Source organism: Haliotis rufescens, unplaced genomic scaffold (genome assembly GCF_023055435.1).
Source record: "Haliotis rufescens isolate VD_foot unplaced genomic scaffold, xgHalRufe1.0.p SCAF_18, whole genome shotgun sequence".
Classification (NCBI taxonomy): Eukaryota; Metazoa; Mollusca; class Gastropoda; order Lepetellida; family Haliotidae; genus Haliotis; species Haliotis rufescens.
In genome coordinates this window covers 14,910,681-14,934,046 of record NW_025963868.1, presented here as the reverse complement: position 1 = coordinate 14,934,046, position 23,366 = coordinate 14,910,681, and the positions used below count along the sequence as shown (strand labels likewise).

Here is a 23,366-nt window from a genome sequence, read left to right as displayed (position 1 = left end):
GGTCGTGAACTTATGTTGTATGTCTGCAGGCTTGTGTGAAGTCTCCACGACACAATAGGGGTAGTTTTACTGTCTGACGCTGTCATTCAGAAGTTGTTCTCCATGGTGAAGGTGGTGATACTACGCTAGAGGTAGGCCGTACACTTGGATGAGGCACTGCGGCAGGCTGCTTCCCCACTCACACTGATCATTATCATTGTTATTATCATTGCTGTTGTTTATGCTGCATCTTGAGATGTTGGTGACTGTGTCTCACTCACTCACTCACTCACTCACTCACTCACTCACTCACTCACTCTACTACCACAATCACTATTAGTGTTACTTCTACAACTGCTACTACTACTACAACTACTACTACCACTAACACACCTACTTCTACAATTACTACTACTACTACCAGTACTGCTACTAACGCATCTACAACTACTACTACTACTACTACTACAACTACTACTACTACTACTACTACTACTACTACTACTACTACTACCACTATGTTTGTAAGAGGTGAATAACGGGATCATGTGGTCAGGCTCACATACATGTCATCGACCTCAGTTGTGTGGATCGATGCTCATGATGTCAGTCACTGGACTGTCTGGTTCAGACACTGTGGTACAAATCTGTACACTTTCAGCCACCAGACTGTAGCCAGACACTGTGGTACAAATCTGTACACTTTCTGCCACCAGACTGTAGCCAGACACTGTGGTACAAATCTGTACACTTTCAGCCACCAGACTGTAGCCAGACACTGTGGTACAATCTGTACACTTTCAGCCACCAGACTGTAGCCAGACACTGTGGTACAAATCTGTACACTTTCTGCCACCAGACTGTAGCCAGACACTGTGGTACAAATCTGTACACTTTCAGCCACCAGACTGTAGCCAGACACTGTGGTACAATCTGTACACTTTCAGCCACCAGACTGTAGCCAGACACTGTGGTACAATCTGTACACTTTCTGCCACCAGACTGTAACCAGACACTGTGGTACAAATCTGTACACTTTCTGCCACCAGACTGTAACCAGACACTGTGGTACAAATCTGTACACTTTCTGCCACCAGACTGTAACCAGACACTGTGGTACAAATCTGTACACTTTCTGCCACCAGACTGTAGCCAGACACTGTGGTACAATCTGTACACTTTCAGCCACCAGACTGTAGCCAGACACTGTGGTACAATCTGTACACTTTCTGCCACCAGACTGTAGCCAGACACTGTGGTACAAATCTGTACACTTTCAGCCACCAGACTGTAGCCAGACACTGTGGTACAAATCTGTACACTTTCAGCCACCAGACTGTAGCCAGACACTGTGGTACAATCTGTACACTTTCAGCCACCAGACTGTAGCCAGACACTGTGGTACAAATCTGTACACTTTCTGCCACCAGACTGTAACCAGACACTGTGGTACAAATCTGTACACTTTCAGCCACCAGACTGTAGCCAGACACTGTGGTACAATCTGTACACTTTCTGCCACCAGACTGTAGCCAGACACTGTGGTACAAATCTGTACACTTTCAGCCACCAGACTGTAGCCAGACACTGTGGTACAAATCTGTACACTTTCTGCCACCAGACTGTAACCAGACACTGTGGTACAAATCTGTACACTTTCTGCCACCAGACTGTAACCAGACACTGTGGTACAATCTGTACACTTTCTGCCACCAGACTGTAACCAGACACTGTGGTACAAATCTGTACACTTTCTGCCACCAGACTGTAACCAGACACTGTGGTACAAATCTGTACACTTTCTGCCACCAGACTGTAACCAGACACTGTGGTACAAATCTGTACACTTTCTGCCACCAGACTGTAGCCAGACACTGTGGTACAATCTGTACACTTTCTGCCACCAGACTGTAGCCAGACACTGTGGTACAAATCTGTACACTTTCAGCCACCAGACTGTAGCCAGACACTGTGGTACAAATCTGTACACTTTCTGCCACCAGACTGTAACCAGACACTGTGGTACAATCTGTACACTTTCAGCCACCAGACTGTAGCCAGACACTGTGGTACAATCTGTACACTTTCAGCCACCAGACTGTAGCCAGACACTGTGGTACAATCTGTACACTTTCAGCCACCAGACTGTAACCAGACACTGTGGTACAATCTGTACACTTTCAGCCACCAGACTGTAGCCAGACACTGTGGTACAATCTGTACACTTTCAGCCACCAGACTGTAGCCAGACACTGTGGTACAATCTGTACACTTTCTGCCACCAGACTGTAACCAGACACTGTGGTACAAATCTGTACACTTTCTGCCACCAGACTGTAACCAGACACTGTGGTACAAATCTGTACACTTTCTGCCACCAGACTGTAACCAGACACTGTGGTACAATCTGTACACTTTCTGCCACCAGACTGTAGCCAGACACTGTGGTACAAATCTGTACACTTTCTGCCACCAGACTGTAGCCAGACACTGTGGTACAAATCTGTACACTTTCAGCCACCAGACTGTAGCCAGACACTGTGGTACAATCTGTACACTTTCAGCCACCAGACTGTAGCCAGACACTGTGGTACAATCTGTACACTTTCTGCCACCAGACTGTAGCCAGACACTGTGGTACAAATCTGTACACTTTCAGCCACCAGACTGTAGCCAGACACTGTGGTACAATCTGTACACTTTCTGCCACCAGACTGTAGCCAGACACTGTGGTACAATCTGTACACTTTCAGCCACCAGACTGTAGCCAGACACTGTGGTACAAATCTGTACACTTTCTGCCACCAGACTGTAGCCAGACACTGTGGTACAAATCTGTACACTTTCAGCCACCAGACTGTAACCAGACACTGTGGTACAAATCTGTACACTTTCTGCCACCAGACTGTAACCAGACACTGTGGTACAAATCTGTACACTTTCTGCCACCAGACTGTAGCCAGACACTGTGGTACAAATCTGTACACTTTCAGCCACCAGACTGTACCCAGACACTGTGGTACAAATCTGTACACTTTCTGTACATATCCAGTCAGAATGTGTGTGAGTGTACATAACCATGGAGATATCGCTACATCTTGGAGTTTTGTTTTGGGCAATACAACCTATAACAAACTGTTCTGTTGACGTTAATTTTAGCAAGAAGAAGTTTATTTCACAAACTTCAAGGTATTTTTATTTAAATTCGATAATGAGGACCAATGGATGTTATGCACATGCTGTCCAGTCACAGCCAATGAGAAAACACTCTAGCTGCTGCTACTGATGCTGTTACTGCTACTGCTACCGTGATCACTACCGCCACGGCTACTCCTGCTATTACCTCTACTGCATGCCGATGTCTTGTATTAATGTAGATATTTATTTGAAATGCCTGTAGTTATTCTGTGTTTGTATTTTTGTGCTTATTTTGTGTAAATGTTTATAAATGTTGTTCTCTTTTCAGGCTATGGTACAACTAGACAAGCATTCATCTTTGTTTTTTTGTGGAATTGGGTTTTTGTGTTTATTTGAAAAAATGTTATTGTCTTTGCATGTTGAAATTATTAAAGAAACTAAATATGTTTTGTCTGTGTTTATGTCCTTGGATATTTAGAATTCCAAAGCTCAAATAATCTATTTGTCAATTTTCCCAAGGAAGATTTCTTTTTAATCTTTGTCAAAACAAAACATTTTTTGAGAGTTAATACTTTGGCATTCAATTATCGGCTCCCTGTGAAGGGTATTTTATGTTCTTTTTATGATTGAGTCCATCAGTTTTTTTTCATCTTTTAAAATTACTTTTTCGCGCTTGTATTCTTTTCTTTAAAATATGAATGTCATTTTTTGTTGTGTCACGAGATGTCTTGACTTTTGTTTAAAATCACCCATGTACAACCAAAAGCCAAAAATCATTATCAGGTTTGATTAAATGGCTTAGAGTTACTTCCCTTCTGAAAGAAACAATTTTGTTTCACTGTCAATCATATTCAACTGACTGATTCATAAAGATTCATTTTGCAAATTCAGCAGTATTCCACCATATGATGAAGAATTTAAACATATAAGGCCAAGCATCATGTTGTATTTTACATAATTGTCTGTTTTTGTGATTTTATGTTTTATTTTCTCTTTAGCATTACTACTCAATATTTGCATAGGAGAGATAAAAGTCATGCCTAGTTGGAGGTGTGTCCTTAGCAAATATTGAGGTGTATGTTGATAATGATGATTTCATTTCTTTATTGTCTGGTATGTTGAGTTCAAATATCTAAGATATTGATATTGTTACAAATTTCTGATTCTGTTAATTTCTGTATGTTAATATTCCAAGAGAATGAAACATTTGAATGCATAGTTATTTGAATGAATTCAAAGGATCTAATTGTTGTTTGTCCACAGTTTTAATTGCTACAGAATGAATTAGGTATGCTACATTGGCTTGTTATTTATTTCTGAGGTCTCTATCTTAACAATAGGAATATCACAAATCAATGAACTTTATTACCATTTGACCAAATTAGAAATAGCAAATTTGAGTTTGTTTCCACTGAAATGATTAACTGTGATAAAAATAGCTAACTTAAACTGACTTTACAGTTTTCTTTGATTTTGAAGAGATTACCATATATGGCATTAGCTTTGTTTAGATGCCCTGACTCAGAGCCTGGTTGTGAAGGATTTAATCTCATTTAATTATTTGGGGACATTTTTAAGACATTCTTGCTTTTGAACTAAATTATTTTACCTTTATTGTTTCTTTTATTATTCAAAAATAGTAATTAGCAATGCATTGCTTGGATAGCAGGAACATCAAAAGACACCATGCCATAAATTTTGGTGAGCATTACAGGACAAAATTAACTGATTACTCTGAACATGTCAGCCATGTGAAAGCCAAATCTATCAAAACCTTTAATTTTTTTTCTAAATGGATTAAGATTTTATGGTTGTTATATCATGCAATTTCTTTCTCATCTAAAACACATAATTTGCCAAAGTTTATAAAAATTATAATTACTAATCTGAGATTTTATAAGATACATTAAACATCTGTCTACATTTCATGTAATCAAATTAACAATTTGTGTGAGAACAATGTTTGTTTAGCATTATCACAGCATGAATGGCTACCAATTAGATACTCATGTTTAAAAACTAACCGATATTTCACTGCATGGCATTGTTTCATGTCTTGGCAGTTTGTGGCCACAAAGATCATTAAGAAATGAATTATAGGTTGTTTTTTCCAGTTGGGAAAAAACCTTGAATTATTTCTTTTTCAAATATCAAATAGAATTAAACCTTTTATGTACCAAACCCAAGTGTGTGATAAAATAGAAACAGCAATTGAACTAGTATAAAAGACACAAAAACCTTTATACCAAACAAATTACACCTCTATTATTCAAATTATTTTTAAAAAATTATCAGAAAAAATACTCTCATGCAAGTCTCTGATGTTTTCAAGTGGGAATTAAACAAATCTTTTTTCTTTTCAAAACAGGTCCCAGTTTTGTAATGTTTCACCAGGGTTTGAGTTTTCTAATCGCTAATCCCAGTGACGGACGGCACTTTGAATACCGTTGATTAATTTTTTGCACATCGAAATCTGGAGATGAAGTCTTGTGATTAGCCAATTACATTGATGAGACCAGGCTAATTTATCAGAGGTACATAGCAAAACTTCAGTGTATTAAATATGGTGTGTATTTGAAGACATGCTAAGTGACAGATGGAGGATACTTGGAGGGGGGGATGGGGAGATGGGGGGGGTTGTGTCTTCAGGAGGGGAGGGGATGGTAAAACACTGATCATCGATTACAGACGTCATGAGATGGGGTTCACACTGAAAAAGGAACATGAGCTTCCAGCTGAATGTCATTGGTCAATGGAGATAGTGATACAGTATGTGAAACTACAAACGTTTCTTTTATAGCTGGTTCTGTTCATTCTGTAAAATATTTTATAAGATATTTTTAAATGTTTTGGTGAAGTGACTGAGTGGGTTAGATTGCTGACTTGTGTGATTGGCCGATTAGGTGCCTCCCCTTCATTAGGAGAGTGAGGGTTCGAATCCTGGATGGGACTCAACCAAAAACAAGTACTACAATTTGTACTTTACTAAGAAAGTGTCATCCCAAATGTAACATTTGTTACAATTGACCACATTCTGAAAGGGATTGTGTATTCATAATGGTGTCTGTTGTTGACCAGTGTTGGTGACCTCCCTTGGTTGCTGGTTCCAGTCCTTGATTTGCCCACATGATATTGTTACCCATGGTCTGATAGTACCATGCCCTTGCATGTGGTTTCAGTGAAGGCTGAACCTGCATCAGTTTGGGCACTTTACTCTCACTTTAAGCTGACATGCTGTGATATACCGTTTTTGCCATAAAAAGCAACTTTGGTGCTTAGAAAATTGACAAAGGGGAGCGTTTATCAAAACCATACTCAAGTGAAGTTTCTTTCAGAGATTGAGTGGTAGTTAACAGACTTAGTTGATAAAACTAAACCATCTTCGATTATATTTTTCGGTGGAAAGCCCCTCATAAAGGTTATTTACATACTGGCCTTGAGGTTTTTATGTTGCATATTACACTGAATATGGTAGCTCAAATATGTTTCAAGGATTCAGTGTGTTCATTAAAAATACCCAGTGGCCCTTGCAGCTTTGTCATAGCAGTTCGTGAAGATGAGGATCCGCTGGACACAATGGCTCCTTGGGATCATAAGATCACATGCTCCTTGGCTGAACTGAATTAAGTCCACAGGTGTAGGGCTGGGACTGGTAACTCGGGTACTTTGGTTGGGTGGCTCCTGAGTCGGACCCAGGTACCCGCAGGACTACATGGACCAGTGGTTAGTCACTACATGTATTGTTTAGTGACATTAACAATAGAACTCCATGGTTTCACTACAAGTATAGCTAATGTTCACATTTCCTTCTGACTAAGCAAGCATTTGTTCTGACTTTTATTTGTTCGAGTAAGGATAAAGCGTCTATCAACTTCAGTGTATGCATGATCAGATCGTTTTATACATGTATCTAAATAGATTTTGCCAGGGCTGCAGTAAAACAATTACCATTCGGACATTTTTATACCCAGGTCTTGAGACCTATAGGGGTGCCAGGGTAGGGCCGGGTAATGGGGTGTCGGGTTCCGGGTAGTACACTGGTCCCTTGGGCACGCCAGAAACCTATGATTGTGGGTTCGAATCCCGGTTTCGCCCCGATCATGTTTTTAGGTTTGTCAGCACCATACCCGTGCTCGTGGGTTTCACCGAAGTGGTTAACGTCTGAGACCTGCATCACTTAGGGCTTTCTTTCCACATTAAGCTGACACGCCGTATCTGGAATAATGTTAAAATTGGTGTTAAACCCAACTCACTCACTCACTCTAACCTAGTCTAGATAAGTAGTCTAAGGACTCCAGTCTTCTACAGGGACAACTTGTTATTGTTATTTATGTAATCTAGAAAATATGACTTGAACTAATAATTATTGCCTAAGAGATTTGTGCAAGTTAGGGATCACAGAGAAATGGACATGTAGGAGGTAATCAAGATATATACTCACTGCTCAGAGAGTACATAAAATTGATAAAAAAATAAGCAAATTTACAACTCCATTAAAGAATCTCACACAAACATCACAATCCTTTTTGAATCTGAGTGACAAAAGGGATTTAAAAAAATGAAATTAATGAATTTCTTTCTTCATTATATGATGAGATGATGTATTTCCTAGGAAATTAACAAACGCAATGAGGAAATATGGGTCATTTAAAGGCATAAAATATAATATAATAAGTGAACCAGACAGGCCTGTGTAAAACATGTAGCATGTTAGAAGCTCGCTAAATCTCTTCCCCGTTGAGACGGCGTGCTGCATCGTTGGTGTGACAGACATCATTGTTTGTTCTGAAAGAGAGCGGCCACCTTGACAAAGAAGGCAGGTGAAGGGGCAGCACAATAGTGAACAAATCAGTGATCACACTCCATCCTACGACAGTCGCAAAGCGTGGACTGATCGCGGAAACAAAGCTCTCTTCAAGAACAAGGATTTTCAACGTGACAGACCAAATTTGTCTCTGTTTGGCAAGTTTAAAAAAGGATCTTCAGAAGATGGCATAGAAATTCTCAATGATGGGGGATAAAAATGGAAGAAAATTAACAAAACGAGACAAAATGGAATGAATTACGAGTCCCTTCATTAAATAGCTGCCCACGTCTATTACACGTGTGCAGGTTTAACGACCGCTTGACTAAAGAAAACACCCAAACTAAATTTGGTCAATGAAGTTACGTGCAGGCATTGGGCATTTTTTTTTAAATTTCAAATTTTCCTCCCAAAAGTTCTAAAACTTGCATGACAGTTGCTCGTTAATGTATGGTACTCTCTGATGATCATTAATTTGACTATTATAGTCGTTAATACGGCTGCAATTAACACTTTTCCCCTCGTTAAACAGATTTGGGGAAACATCATCTGATCAAAGCATTTTATGGCACTATAAGAACTGGCGGCTGATACAATTCACGCCGCTTGTCACTGTGACTTTACTTCAGTGAGGATGGGACTTTTGAACACTTGTCAATGACTTTTTGGATTGGTTGATTGACAGATCAGTTTTGTATCCACGTCGTCGATTCGCCAGATCAAAGGAAGATGGAAATGTAGGAATTACCCTAAAGTGGTTTGGGATTAATATTGCCCTATTAGGCTTGTCCAGTCATAATAAGAGAAAATTTGTCTTGCTAGGTTCTAGCAGGGGACTTTATAAATTTTGACCCCAAATAGGATTGATGACAGATTTAAAGAGGCAAAAAAGATTTATGTTTAAGCAAAATACCAAATATCCCCAAAGTTGTAATTTTGATGAATTGATGGATCCTCTGTCTGAATTGTCATCCCATAACAAGCTCTAAATGTTGTAAATTTTGAAAATGTTGCCATGTTTTTACATCACACTTCAAACTAAAAGCTCTTTTATTTGTCAGATATTCATTCAAGTTCTGTTGACATTTTATACATGTATATCATGAATATAGTTATCATTTTATAATTTAAGGAGAATGTGAGAAAATAAAGCTTGTCTTTATGAGGTGTTTATGCACTAACTTTATGCATTGTAGTATTGACAAACAGGACTGGTCATTTCTTGGAGGAGGTGGGGGTGAGGGTAGGGGATGAACATTAACAATGAGAGCAAAAGGGGAGGTCAGCAAAAGTTAAGTAATAAATGTAATTAATTTGAACATTATTTTGGCTGTTCATTTATCATAGGGAGGGGGATCTGAAAAAGTGTTATATGAGGCATGAAATGATTTTACATTAAATGGGGAGTCAGCTGAATATGATACAGTCCCAAGACCAATCTCTCCCCCGACCCCCCCCCCCACCAAAAAAAAAGAAAGAAAAAAAACAACAACAAAACAACACCTCACTCCCCCACACTCATATTCAGCACTTCAAAACCTACAATTTATTATAAAAAAAAAATTGGAACCCAAAACTATTTTTCAGAAGAACCATTTCCATTGAACAATGGTTGTTTTATCGTAAGACTTGAGGACATTATTTCTGAACAGATTATTTTTTTTAACAAATTCCCTGGTGAGCCCAGAATATCCAATGGTCTGCCCCTAACAAGGATGAACTAATCTGGACTTTTCATCATGTGGATGATTTTACAAGGATTTGTCCATCAGGATGAACATGTTTCTCTTCTATTCCTGGACACCTAACTTGCAGTGCTGGTCTGTGGAAGTGGCACTGGATGTGGAGAGTAGGTGCATGGGGGACCACGTTCAGGCAGGGTGACTCCTCAGTTGCAAGGGGGGGGGGGGATATGTGTCAGTCCTGTCCAACACTGAAGCACATGTGGCACATGTGGTGTCTCCTTGGGCAAGTGACTTTGTTCAAAGTATGCCTCTGTTCACCCAGCAGTGAGTGGGTACCCGGTAGGACGAGATGTAATGTGACTTTTGGTGACTCGCAGGTAGCGTGGGCTGTATACTCCCCCGGGAGGTAAGGATGAAAATTGAGTGCACACTGATCGGTTGACTGTGGTTATAATGTGATGATTTAAGCATACTTCTGGGTGTGGATTTGGCACATTATAGATATGCACATGATTATCAGCAGTAGTATCCTTGAATGATTATTTTTTTACCACTACAAGGAACAACATCGATCACAATTGAGCGGATTGATGCTCATGATATTAATCACTGGATTGTCTGGTCCAGACTCAATTATTTACAGACCACCGTCATATAGCTAGAATATTGCTGAGTGCAGCGTTAAAACAACCAACAAACCAACAAGGAACAAGAATTAAAAGATAAATTGATCAAAACTTTTTAGAATATACTTTTTTGGATTTAGAATTCTTGTAATGATATGTGTGAATGAAAAAAAAATTAACAGCATCTGACATTTAAAAAAATATGAGTTGAAAAAACTAAAAATATTTTTTGTGTTGAATGAAACTCTCAGGATCTTCCTGAAGGTAACATGGCATGACTTTATTGAACCCTGTGTTACAAAATTCCTCAATAATGTTACAAGGAATGTAAACCTGAATCTCTTCAATCTTTGCTACAGAAGCGGAACTGCTGCATAGCCTGCTATATTTATCATCGTCATGATGTATCCTGATATTCTTTTTTTCATTAAAACCTTGCAAAAACAAGACTGGGGTTTAGATGCCATGTACAACTATGTCCTATTGCCACAAATCGTCATACTCGTCATATCACATCACACGCTCGCTGAGTACCAGGCGTGGTTCATGATAATCCATCAAAACTAAACCAGGACCCAAACCCATAAAAAACGTTTTATTTCACTTTCAGCCTATTATTGGCTTATCAGCTAGAGTTATCTCCCTTGACAACACTGGGTATTACCAGACAAACGTTTTTACGACTACCGTGGTATTAACCCGACCAACTGCACAGGGCCATAGCTATAAGAACTATGTAGGAAAGGATTTACGGGCAGGAGTGGTGTAAATTTATAGATGGGGGATTGTTTTAAAAATAATGATCATTAGAACTGCTACATCGGGTATCACTCTCGATGAGACTGCAACCATTGCTATCGAAGCCATTAGCAGGCTGGATGTTGTACAGGTAAATGGATAATAATTGTCTTCAATGAGTTTATGGGCTTTGTTCTGAAAATGTCATCCCACTTATGAAATGGTGATGTTTCTTGACTGCCTCATCATGGCGGCGACAGTAGGAGTGGTGGCGATGCTTGGGCTTTTATGGTTCTAACAGAGCTAAAATGCTTCTTGTTATAATGGCAGAATTGAAACATTGAAAAACCATTAAGAAAATATGAAATTTTGTTATTCAAGTAACACTGCTCTTCAATTACTGAATTGTTAATGGATTTTTGTGATATAACAGTTTTGAGAAGAAGTTGAAATCTGTGGAAAAATAATTCAAATCAAAGCTATTCAGACAGTTGTCTGAGTGTGTGGTGTTCTTCAATTTTTCTGTTTGTAACATTGGAAAAAAAAAGAAGTTTATTCTTTAAATTTTGTTCACACAGCTTTTCAGATATTAAGGATGCATGTCTGACTCAGATGAAGATGTTAAGCTTTAGTAGAGCTGTTTTACTTCTGCATTGACAAGGCAGACAGAGTTGCTACAGCCTCAGAAAGGTTGTTATTATGTTCAGCAGAGCAGCACTTAAATATTTTAGAATAGCTGCTTCCTTTGTTAAAAGTCGGGCTGCGATGTATAGGGTACAGACGAATCTGATTAACCCAAGTGGTCTGTGTAGAGGAGGTGGGGTATGACAGGGTGAACTCTAGGGGTCTGTGTAGAGGAGGTGGGGTATGACAGGGTGAACTCTAGGGGTCTGTGTAGAGGAGGTGGGGCATGACAGGGTGAACTCTAGGGGTCTGTGTAGAGGAGGTGGGGCATGACAGGGTGAACTCTAGGGGTCTGTGTGGAGGAGGTGGGGTGTGGAAGGGTGAACTCTAGGGGTCTGTGTAGAGGAGGTGGGGTATGACAGGGTGAACTCTAGGGGTCTGTGTAGAGGAGGTGGGGCATGACAGGGTGAACTCTAGGGGTCTGTGTGGAGGAGGTGGGGTGTGGAAGGGGTGAACTCTAGGTGTCTGTGTAGAGGAGGTGAGGTATGGAACAGTTGAACCCTAGGGGTCTGTGTAGAGGAGGTGGGGTATGGAACAGTTGAACCCTAGGGGTCTGTGTAGAGGAGGTGGGGCATGACAGGGGGGAACCCTAGGGGTCTGTGTGGAGGAGGTGGGGTATGGAAGGGGTGAACCCTAGGGGTCTGTGTAGTGGAGGTGGGGTATGGAAGGGGTGAACCCTAGGGGTCTGTGTAGAGGAGGTGGGGTGTGGAAGGGGTGAACCCTAGGGGTCTGTGTAGTGGAGGAGGTGGGGCATGACAGGGGGGAACCCTAGGGGTCTGTGTAGTGGAGGTGGGGTATGGAAGGGGTGAACCCTAGGGGTCTGTGTAGTGGAGGTGGGGTATGGAAGGGGTGAACCCTAGGGGTCTGTGTAGAGGAGGTGGGGCATGACAGGGTGAACTCTAGGGGTCTGTGTAGAGGAGGAGGTGGGGTATGACAGGGTGAACCCTAGGGGTCTGTGTAGTGGAGGTGGGGCATGACAGGGTGAACTCTAGGGGTCTGTGTAGAGGAGGTGGGGCATGACAGGGTGAACCCTAGGGGTCTGTGTAGAGGAGGAGGTGGGGTATGACAGGGTGAACCCTAGGGGTCTGTGTAGAGGAGGTGGAGTATGGAAGGGTTGAACCCTAGGGGTCTGTGTAGAGGAGGTGGGCAGTGGAAGGGGTGAACCCTAGGGGTCTGTGTAGAGGAGGTGGAGTATGGAAGGGGTGAACCCTAGGGGTCTGTGTAGAGGAGGTGGGGTATGGAAGGGTTGAACCCTAGGGGTCTGTGTAGAGGAGGTGGGGTATGGAAGGGGTGAACCCTAGGGGTCTGTGTAGAGGAGGTGGGGCATGACAGGGTGAACTCTAGGGGTCTGTGTAGAGGAGGTGGGGCATGACAGGGTGAACCCTAGGGGTCTGTGTAGAGGAGGTGGAGTATGGAAGGGTTGAACCCTAGGGGTCTGTGTAGAGGAGGTGGGGTATGGAAGGGGTGAACCCTAGGGGTCTGTGTAGAGGAGGTGGGGCATGACAGGGTGAACTCTAGGGGTCTGTGTAGAGGAGGTGGGGCATGACAGGGTGAACCCTAGGGGTCTGTGTAGAGGAGGAGGTGGGGTATGACAGGGTGAACCCTAGGGGTCTGTGTAGAGGAGGTGGAGTATGGAAGGGTTGAACCCTAGGGGTCTGTGTAGAGGAGGTGGGGTATGGAAGGGGTGAACCCTAGGGGTCTGTGTAGAGGAGGTGGGGCATGACAGGGTGAACTCTAGGGGTCTGTGTAGAGGAGGTGGAGTATGGAAGGGTTGAACCCTAGGGGTCTGTGTAGAGGAGGTGGGGTATGGAAGGGGTGAACCCTAGGGGTCTGTGTAGAGGAGGTGGGGCATGACAGGGTGAACTCTAGGGGTCTGTGTAGAGGAGGTGGGGCATGACAGGGTGAACCCTAGGGGTCTGTGTAGAGGAGGAGGTGGGGTATGACAGGGTGAACCCTAGGGGTCTGTGTAGAGGAGGTGGAGTATGGAAGGGTTGAACCCTAGGGGTCTGTGTAGAGGAGGTGGGCAGTGGAAGGGGTGAACCCTAGGGGTCTGTGTAGAGGAGGTGGGGTATGGAAGGGTTGAACCCTAAGGGTCTGTGTAGAGGAGGTGGGGTATGGAAGGGTTGAACCCTAGGGGTCTGTGTAGAGGAGGTGGGGTATGGAAGGGGTGAACCCTAGGGGTCTGTGTAGTGGAGGTGGGGTATGGAAGGGGTGAACCCTAGGGGTCTGTGTAGAGGAGTTGGGGTGTGGAAGGGGTGAACCCTAGGGGTCTGTGTAGTGGAGGAGGTGGGGCATGACAGGGGGGAACCCTAGGGGTCTGTGTAGTGGAGGTGGGGTATGGAAGGGGTGAACCCTAGGGGTCTGTGTAGTGGAGGTGGGGTATGGAAGGGGTGAACCCTAGGGGTCTGTGTAGAGGAGGTGGGGCATGACAGGGTGAACTCTAGGGGTCTGTGTAGAGGAGGTGGGGCATGACAGGGTGAACCCTAGGGGTCTGTGTAGAGGAGGAGGTGGGGTATGACAGGGTGAACCCTAGGGGTCTGTGTAGTGGAGGTGGGGTATGGAAGGGGTGAACCCTAGGGGTCTGTGTAGAGGAGGTGGGGCATGACAGGGTGAACTCTAGGGGTCTGTGTAGAGGAGATGGGGCATGACAGGGTGAACCCTAGGGGTCTGTGTAGAGGAGGAGGTGGGGTATGACAGGGTGAACCCTAGGGGTCTGTGTAGAGGAGGTGGGGTATGACAGGGGGGAACCCTAGGGGTCTGTGTAGTGGAGGTGGGGTATGGAAGGGGTGAACCCTAGGGGTCTGTGTAGTGGAGGAGGTGGGGCATGACAGGGGGGAACCCTAGGGGTCTGTGTAGTGGAGGTGGGGTATGACAGGGTGAACCCTAAGGGTCTGTGTAGAGGAGGTGGAGTATGGAAGGGTTGAACTCTAGGGGTCTGTGTGGAGGAGGTGGGGTATGGAAGGGGTGAACTCTAGGGGTCTGTGTGGAGGAGGTGGGGTATGGAAGGGTTGAACCATAGGGGTCTGTGTAGAGGAGGTGAGGTATGGAACGGTTGAACGCTAGGGGTCTGTGTAGTGGAGGTGGGGTGTGGAAGGGGTGAACTCTAGGGGTCTGTGTAGTGGAGGTGGGGTGTGGAAGGGGTGAACTCTAGGGGTCTGTGTAGAGGAGGTGGGGTATGGAACAGTTGAACCCTAGGGGTCTGTGTAGTGGAGGAGGTGGGGCATGACAGGGGGGAACCCTAGGGGTCTGTGTAGAGGAGGTGGAGTATGGAAGGGTTGAACTCTAGGGGTCTGTGTAGAGGAGGTGGAGTATGGAAGGGTGAACTCTAGGGGTCTGTGTAGAGGAGGTGGAGTATGGAAGGGTTGAACTCTAGGGGTCTGTGTAGAGGAGGTGGGGTATGGAACAGTTGAACCCTAGGGGTCTGTGTAGTGGAGGAGGTGTGGTATGGAAGGGTTGAACTCTAGGGGTCTGTGTAGTGGAGGTGGGGTATGGAAGGGGTGAACCCTAGTGGTCTGTGTAGAGGAGGTGGGGTATGGAAGGGGTGAACCCTAGGGGTCTGTGTAGTGGAGGTGGGGTATGGAAGGGTTGAACCATAGGGGTCTGTGTAGAGGAGGTGGGGTATGGAAGGGTTGAACCCTAGGGGTCTGTGTAGTGGAGGTGGGGTGTGGAAGGGGTGAACCCTAATGGTCTGTGTAGAGGAGGTGGAGTATGGAAGGGTTGAACCCTAGGGGTCTGTGTAGAGGAGGTGGGCAGTGGAAGAGGTGAACCCTAGGGGTCTGTGTAGAGGAGGTGGAGTATGGAAGGGTTGAACCCTAGGGGTCTGTGTAGAGGAGGTGGGCAGTGGAAGGGGTGAACCCTAGGGGTCTGTGTAGAGGAGGTGGGGTGTGGAAGGGGTGAACCCTAGGGGTCTGTGTAGAGGAGGTGGGGTATGGAAGGGGTGAACCCTAGGGGTCTGTGTAGAGGAGGTGGGGTGTGGAAGGGGTGAACCCTAGGGGTCTGTGTAGAGGAGGTGGGGTATGGAAGAGTTGAACCATAGGGGTCTGTGTAGAGGAGGTGGGCAGTGGAAGGGGTGAACCCTAAGGGTCTGTGTAGAGGAGGTGGGGTGTGGAAGGGGTGAACCCTAATGGTCTGTGTAGAGGAGGTGGAGTATGGAAGGGTTGAACCCTAGGGGTCTGTGTAGAGGAGGTGGGCAGTGGAAGGGGTGAACCCTAGGGGTCTGTGTAGAGGAGGTGGGGTGTGGAAGGGGTTAACCCTAGGGGTCTGTGTAGAGGAGGTGGGGTATGGAAAGGGTGATCTCTAGGGGTCTGTGTGGAGGAGGTGGGGTATGACAGGGTGAACCCTAGGGGTCTGTGTAGAGGAGGTGGGGTATGACAGGGTGAACCCTAGGGCTCTGTGTGGAGGAGGTGGAGTATGGAAGGGGTGACCCTAGGGGTCTGTGTAGAGGAGGTGGGGTATGGAAGGGTTGAACCCTAAGGGTCTGTGTAGAGGAGGTGGGGTATGGAAGGGTTGAACCCTAGGGGTCTGTGTAGAGGAGGTGGGGTATGGAAGGGGTGAACCCTAGGGGTCTGTGTAGAGGAGGTGGGGTGTGGAAGGGGTGAACCCTAGGGGTCTGTGTAGAGGAGGTGGGGTATGGAAGGGTTGAACCCTAGGGGTCCGTGTAGTGGAGGTGGGGTGTGGAAGGGGTGAACCCTAGGGGTCTGTGTAGAGGAGGTGGGGTATGGAAGGGTTGAACCCTAAGGGTCTGTGTAGAGGAGGTGGGGTATGGAAGGGTTGAACCCTAGGGGTCTGTGTAGAGGAGGTGGAGTATGGAAGGGGTTGAACCCTAGGGGTCCGTGTAGAGGAGATGGGGTGTGGAAGGGTTGAACCCTAGGGGTCTGTGTAGAGGAGGTGGGGTATGGAAGGGTTGAACCCTAGGGGTCTGTGTAGAGGAGGTGGGGTATGACAGGGTGAACCCTAGGGCTCTGTGTGGAGGAGGTGGGGTATGGAAGGGGTGAACCCTAGGGGTCTGTGTAGAGGAGGTGAGGTATGGAAGGGTTGAACCCTAGGGGTCTGTGTAGTGGAGTCGGGGTGTGGAAGGGGTGAACCCTAATGGTCTGTGTAGTGGAGGTGGGGTGTGGGAGGGTTGAACTCTAGGGGTCTGTGTAGTGGAGGTGGGGTATGGAAGGGTTGAACCCTAGGGGTCTGTGTAGAGGAGGTGGGCTATGGAAGGGTTGAACCCTAGTAGTCTGTGTAGAGGAGGTGGGGTGTGGAAGGGTTGAACCCTAGTGGTCTGTGTGGAGGAGGTGGGGTGTGGAAGGGTTGAACCCTAGTGGTCTGTGTAGAGGAGGTGGGGTATGGAAAGGGTTGAACCCTAGTAGTCTGTGTAGAGGAGGTGGGGTGTGGAAGGGTTGAACCCTAGGGGTCTGTGTAGAGGAGGTGGGCTATGGAAGGGTTGAACCCTAGTAGTCTGTGTAGAGGAGGTGGAGTATGGAAGGGTTGAACCCTAGTAGTCTGTGTAGAGGAGGTGGGGTGTGGAAGGGTTGAACCCTAGTGGTCTGTGTGGAGGAGGTGGGGTGTGGAAGGGTTGAACCCTAGTGGTCTGTGTAGAGGAGGTGGGGTATGGAAAGGGTTGAACCCTAGTAGTCTGTGTAGAGGAGGTGGGGTGTGGAAGGGTTGAACCCTAGGGGTCTGTGTAGAGGAGGTGGGCTATGGAAGGGTTGAACCCTAGTAGTCTGTGTAGAGGAGGTGGAGTATGGAAGGGTTGAACCCTAGTAGTCTGTGTAGAGGAGGTGGGGTGTGGAAGGGTTGAACCCTAGGGGTCTGTGTAGAGGAGGTGGGGTATGGAAAGGGGTTAACCCTAGGGGTCTGTATGGAAGAAAGTATAAAGGTTGAACTTCATATTGTGTGCCCTATCATCCAACTCAAACGCCGCTTTTATTCAATACTTTAACCCTCTGCTAATTGAATATACAACATAAAAAGTTTCTGTAAGTAATGACACTGTAACGGGACTTACATCTATCAGCTTCAAATGTCTCAAATTTCGTTTACTTGTTGAGAAATAATTATTTTTTTCCAGTTTGAAGTCCTTTCCTTCTGCATGAATGTTTTTGTTGTAGCTGTCTTGAAATGATATTACAGAGTTTGCCGGCAAAGGAAAAAGTTGACCTGGTCACTGGCTTACTACTCAAAAATAGTTTAAGGGGGCATATCTGTCTGGGCTTGCATGGTTTATGGGGAGAGTGTATAATGTGTATTTATTTTTAAGTCTTTAGTGGCTGTAAATGCTTTCAGAAAAGAGACGATTGATAATTTTAACGAGAGTTGAATGCACCTTTGAGCCTTGTAGACATTACACTTTTCACTTGCATCTGTTGAGGCTGTCATCGGTTGCAGTGTGATGGAGTTAAGACCTCAACAATGAGGGTCTTCAAAGTTTATGTAATAATGGTAAGTTAGGCCAATGCTGTTACCAAACAGATACGAGTAGCTTACCCTTTACTTTTGTATTCAGTGAGTGAGTGATTATTGCTACGCCGCATCAGCAATCTTGCAGCTATTCATGAACTTGGTTGTTCTTCATCAAAAGCCTTGCCTTGGGAAGCCTATCATTGGAATGACTGGCAATGTGTAATGGGAAGTCGGGCAATAGGAGGCCTGGCAATGGAAAGTCTGGCAGTGGGAAGTCTGGACATGGGAGGTCTGGTCATAGGAAGTCTGGACATGGGAGGTCTGGTCATAGGAAGTCTGGCAATAGGAGGCCTGGCATTTGGAAGTCTGGACTAGGAGGTCTGGCACTGGAAGTCTGGACATGGGAGGTCTGGACATGGGAGGTCTGGCACTGGAAGTCTGGACATGGGAGGTCTGGACATGGGAGGTCTGGTCATAGGAAGTCTGGCATTGGGAAGTCTGGACATGGGAGGTCTGGCATTGGGAAGTCTGGACATGGGAGGTCTGGCACTGGAAGTCTGGACATGGGAGATCTGGTCATAGGAAGTCTGGCATTTGGAAGTCTGGACATGGGAAGTCTGGCATTGGGAAGTCTGGACATGGGAGGTCTGGCACTGGAAGTCTGGACATGGGAGGTCTGGTCATAGGAAGTCTGGCATTTGGAAGTCTGGACATGGGAAGTCTGGCATTGGGAAGTCTGGACATGGGAGGTCTGGCACTGGAAGTCTGGGCATGGGAGGTCTGGTCATAGGAAGTCTGGACATGGGAGGTCTGGTCAAAGGATGTCTGGACATGGGAGGTCTGGCATTGGGAAGTCTGGACATGGGAGGTCTGGCACTGGAAGTCTGGACATGGGAGGTCTGGTCATAGGAAGTCTGGCATTGGGAAGTCTGGACATGGGAGGTCTGGCAATGGGAGATCTGGCCATGGAAAGTCTGGTCATGGGAGGTTTGGCAATGGTAAGCCTGGCCATGGGAAGTCTGGTCATGGGAAATCTGACAATGGAAAACCAGGTAATGGGAGGTCTGACCATGGGAAGTCTGACAATGGTAAGCCTGGCAATGGGAGGTCTGGCCATGGGAAGTCTGGACATGGGAGGTCTGGCACTGGAAGTCTGGACATGGGAGATCTGGTCATAGGAAGTCTGGCATTTGGAAGTCTGGACATGGGAAGTCTGGCATTGGGAAGTCTGGACATGGGAGGTCTGGCACTGGAAGTCTGGACATGGGAGGTCTGGTCATAGGAAGTCTGGCACTGGAAGTCTGGGCATGGGAGGTCTGGTCATAGGAAGTCTGGACATGGGAGGTCTGGTCAAAGGATGTCTGGCATTGGGAAGTCTGGACATGGGAGGTCTGGCACTGGAAGTCTGGACATGGGAGGTCTGGTCATAGGAAGTCTGGCATTGGGAAGTCTGGACATGGGAGGTCTGGCAATGGTAAGCCTGGCCATGGGAAGTCTGGTCATGGGAAATCTGACAATGGAAAACCAGGTAATGGGAGGTCTGACCATGGGAAGTCTGACAATGGTAAGCCTGGCAATGGGAGGTCTGACCATGGGAAGTCTGACAATGGTAAGCCTGGCAATGGGGGGTCTGACAATGGTAAGCCTAGCAATGGGAGGCCTGGCATACGGAGGTCTGACCATGGGAAGTCTGACAATGGTAAGCCTGGCAATGGGAGGTCTGGCCATGGGAAGTCTAACAATGGTAATCCTGGCAATGGGGGGTCTGACAATGGTAAGCCTAGCAATGGGAGGCCTGGCAATGGGAGGTCTGACCATGGGAAGCCTGACAATGGTAAGCCTGGCAATGGGAGGTCTGGCCATGGGAAGTCTGACAATGGGAGGCCTGGCACTGGTAAGCCTGGCAATGGAAAACCGGGCAATGGGAAGTCTGGTCATGGGAAATCTGACAATGGAAAACCAGGCAATGGGAAGTCTGGAAATGAGAAGCCTGCTATTTCACCAAACATGGAAGGATCTTAATTTCCGTTGCGAATAAACAGTTATGAAGACAATGATCAACATCTTTGAACACCCCCTCCCCAGGCTGAAGCCCCTGCTGTCATCATTTACGGATGAGCCTGACAATCCTGGGTGGGCTTTCAATGTATTCCCACTTGGGGCAGGGCTGCAGAGTGTGTACTACTTTTCACAATTACCTTGGTTGCTTTCTGAAGTAATACGTTACCATTTCCTTATAGATTCCAGCACACTGCGTCATGGGTTCTATATCATACTTTACAAGTGTTACAAACAGACACGGCTAAGACCTAAGTACTAAATTAGTAAAGGAGATACTAAGCTCAAACACACTGACAGTCCCAACACGTCTGAATTGAGTTGTTCAAGCCACATTTGACTCGTCTGCCAACGTATGTTTCAAGATGTAGATCGATTTAGCAATAAATGAGTACCCCAGTTGCACAGAAACAATGTCTCGTTCACGTCTAGACCGTCTAGACCTACCATGACTGAGAGCACCAGACCGAAGCGCTTGTTTCCTTGCATTTGTCTTTCTCATTGCTACCTATGCATTGTGTAGGTATGCAGTCTTGCTTGTTATTTTTAATGTTTGGAGCGCGTTAGAAAACCATTAACACATAAACAAGACAAATCTGTGAAAACAAATGTCGTTTTTATGTTAGGTTTGTGTTTCACGACACCATGAACGCTATTATACACCAAGGGGCCCATGATCTAACTCGTCACACCATCAACAACGAATTCTTTCCGGATGACAATCGTATGTTTCTTTATTATGAAATGTTTTTCTAAGCTGTGTCAATTACCCTCATTAATTCAAACTGTATTTCGACACGGGGGAAAACAGTTGTGCTGGCGCCCATTGTTAAAGGAAGGGTATCAGATTGTCGCGATGACCCAATGACTGGTCACGTGACTGATATGCATCAGCATTACACGACGTGAGGCCTCTGATGTGACCAACTATTTAAGTCAACCAGGCTATGTATATTCTCGGTTTTTCTGTACGGTCAGGTCGATGATTGAGTATGTAAATATAACTCACGGATCGTAATTTTGTCTATGTCGCTGACACTCACAATTGATGGTAACCTTTTGGGGAACATTGTTTTATACTTCTGGTACTCATTATCTCTAGTGAACAACGTATAATTGGTGCAGATAGCCAAAATGAACGTCAAGGTCAAACGACAGAGCCTGCAGAGTTAGAAGACGTGATCACTTGCAGCATCTCGTTTGTCCTACATTGGATACATCCATACATACAACTATAGCAGCCATGGCCTAGCACTGACCATAATCATCCACCATTGTGGCCCCCGACCCTCATTCCAGTCAACACCGGGAACATTTGCTCATAGGATCACCACAGCTTAACATGTCGGCCTTAAACTGAAGCACGCCATCAAGGGATACCCAAAGACAGGAAGACCTAACAACCACGTGACCTGAATACCCAACAATGGAGTTTTCTGCAAAGGACCCCGGTGATATGACAACCAGTAAGGATTCATGTCTAGAAAACACTGACCAAATATAGCCCGACAATGTAAGTTTCCTCTGGGTTATGCAGCGCTTTGAATAAGTACTCGATGACTACCTTTAACTCCACGACCATTATACACCTTTGTCATCGATTCCATAAGTGTCCTTGAATTAACATTACTCGGATGCTCAGTGGTAATGCTTCTTTTATCAATGTTCAGTGAAAGAACCAGGTTTCTGTAAATACACAGCCCTTCTCCTTCAAACTAACACGAACTAACTCAAGTCCAGTTTGTTTGCGTAAGTGTGTTGTAAGAGTTATGCCGCAGAATATGTTGCCAACGCTCACTCTCAATATACACTTTGTGGCGTTACAAAACACATTCACTGATGATAACCATTACTCAAAAATGAAATCAAGTTTCTGACCACACATTTGTGTAAACATTGAATGGTTCTTTACAATTTGAAGGTCTTTCCGTTGAAACTCGAATCGAATCACACGAAGATAAAAAAAAACAGTAGACGAATGGACGCCATCCTTTATAGGCAGTGTTAGGGTGGAACGCTCGTTGATAAAGAATGGTCTGCCAACTCCGGGCACAAGGACTGGACACATTTTGTTATAAAAATTGCTCATAATTCAATTGTTTTAACAGACTTGTCAGTGTTTAGCCGTGGCGATAAAACAGGGGGTTGTTTTCTGGTATTTATTAGGTTTCGTTAAGAACAGGAAGTGACAGATATATGAAAAAAGAGTTTAATTTGTAAAGTCAGGTTTGTCAAAAAATGGTTTTCAACATTTTGGGTTGAAAACAACGTATTGATTAATTTTAAAAAATGTTGGTTTGTTGAATATTGTGTTTTCTGAGTATAAGATACGACTCAAAGACCATCTAAGATAGGAAGGCGATATCAGCTTAATGATACGTTCCTCAAGGTAGCTCGAACCATACGTCTCACGTGAGAGTGTTACAGGATGAGTTTAAATCGTCGTTTGTACAGGAACCGCGACTTAGAGCATTGCTCTTCACCAGATATAACAACAAGACCATTACATCGTTCCAAAACATCTCAAGACTTTATACTTGCCGCCGAAAGTATCAAAGATAGGTTCATGTTGTATGAATTTGACACGCCGTGATATAACTGGAATATTATTCGAAGCTACGTTAAACTTAGTTCACTCACTCACTCGCGTAAACATACCACTGATCAACGAAATATATCCCGAAAGCAGGCGACATGTCGTAATTAAGAGGCGACTAACGGGATCGGGTGGTCAGGCTCGTTGACTTGGTTGATGCATGTCATCGTATCCCAATTACGTGGGTCTATGCTCATGATGTCAATCACTGGATTGTCTGGTCCAAATTTGACTATTTACAGACCGCCGTCATATAGCTGGAATATTGCTGAGAGCGGCGTAAAACAACCAACCAACAAACCAACAACCAAAAAGCATTAATATATGTCATAATTAGACTGGTTTCTCATAGGTCAGTAAAAAGAGTTGGTTTTGATTAAAGTATAAAAAAACAGTTAGTAGTTTAGATAGGTTAATCAGATGGAATTCAAATGCTTTTGTTTTATCTTTGCATTTTGACAAGACATAGTGCACATCGTTATATGTATGTGATATGATTTATTTATTTTTGTTTAACGCCACGCTCAGCAATATTCCAGCTATAAGACGGCGGTCTGTAAATGATGGAATTTGGACCAGACAATCCAGTGATTGACATCATGAGCATAGACCCACGCAAGTGGGTTACAATTACATGTATCAACCACGTCAGCGATCACCCGATCCCG

The 23,366-nt window shown here is 44.9% G+C and overlaps 2 protein-coding genes across 3 annotated transcripts in view; both read left to right on the top strand.

The window, feature by feature from the left end:
• The window catches only part of LOC124112986 (roundabout homolog 2-like), a 519,019-nt gene that overhangs the window by 189,129 nt on the left and 306,524 nt on the right, over nt 1-23,366 (top strand). The window lies entirely within an intron of this gene.
• LOC125381413 (N66 matrix protein-like) lies at nt 18,866-20,066 on the top strand. The gene is made up of 2 exons (XM_048397934.1): nt 18,866-19,215; nt 19,475-20,066. Exons 1-2 carry the CDS (start codon nt 18,866-18,868, stop codon nt 20,064-20,066), a joined length of 942 nt encoding a protein of 313 aa, XP_048253891.1.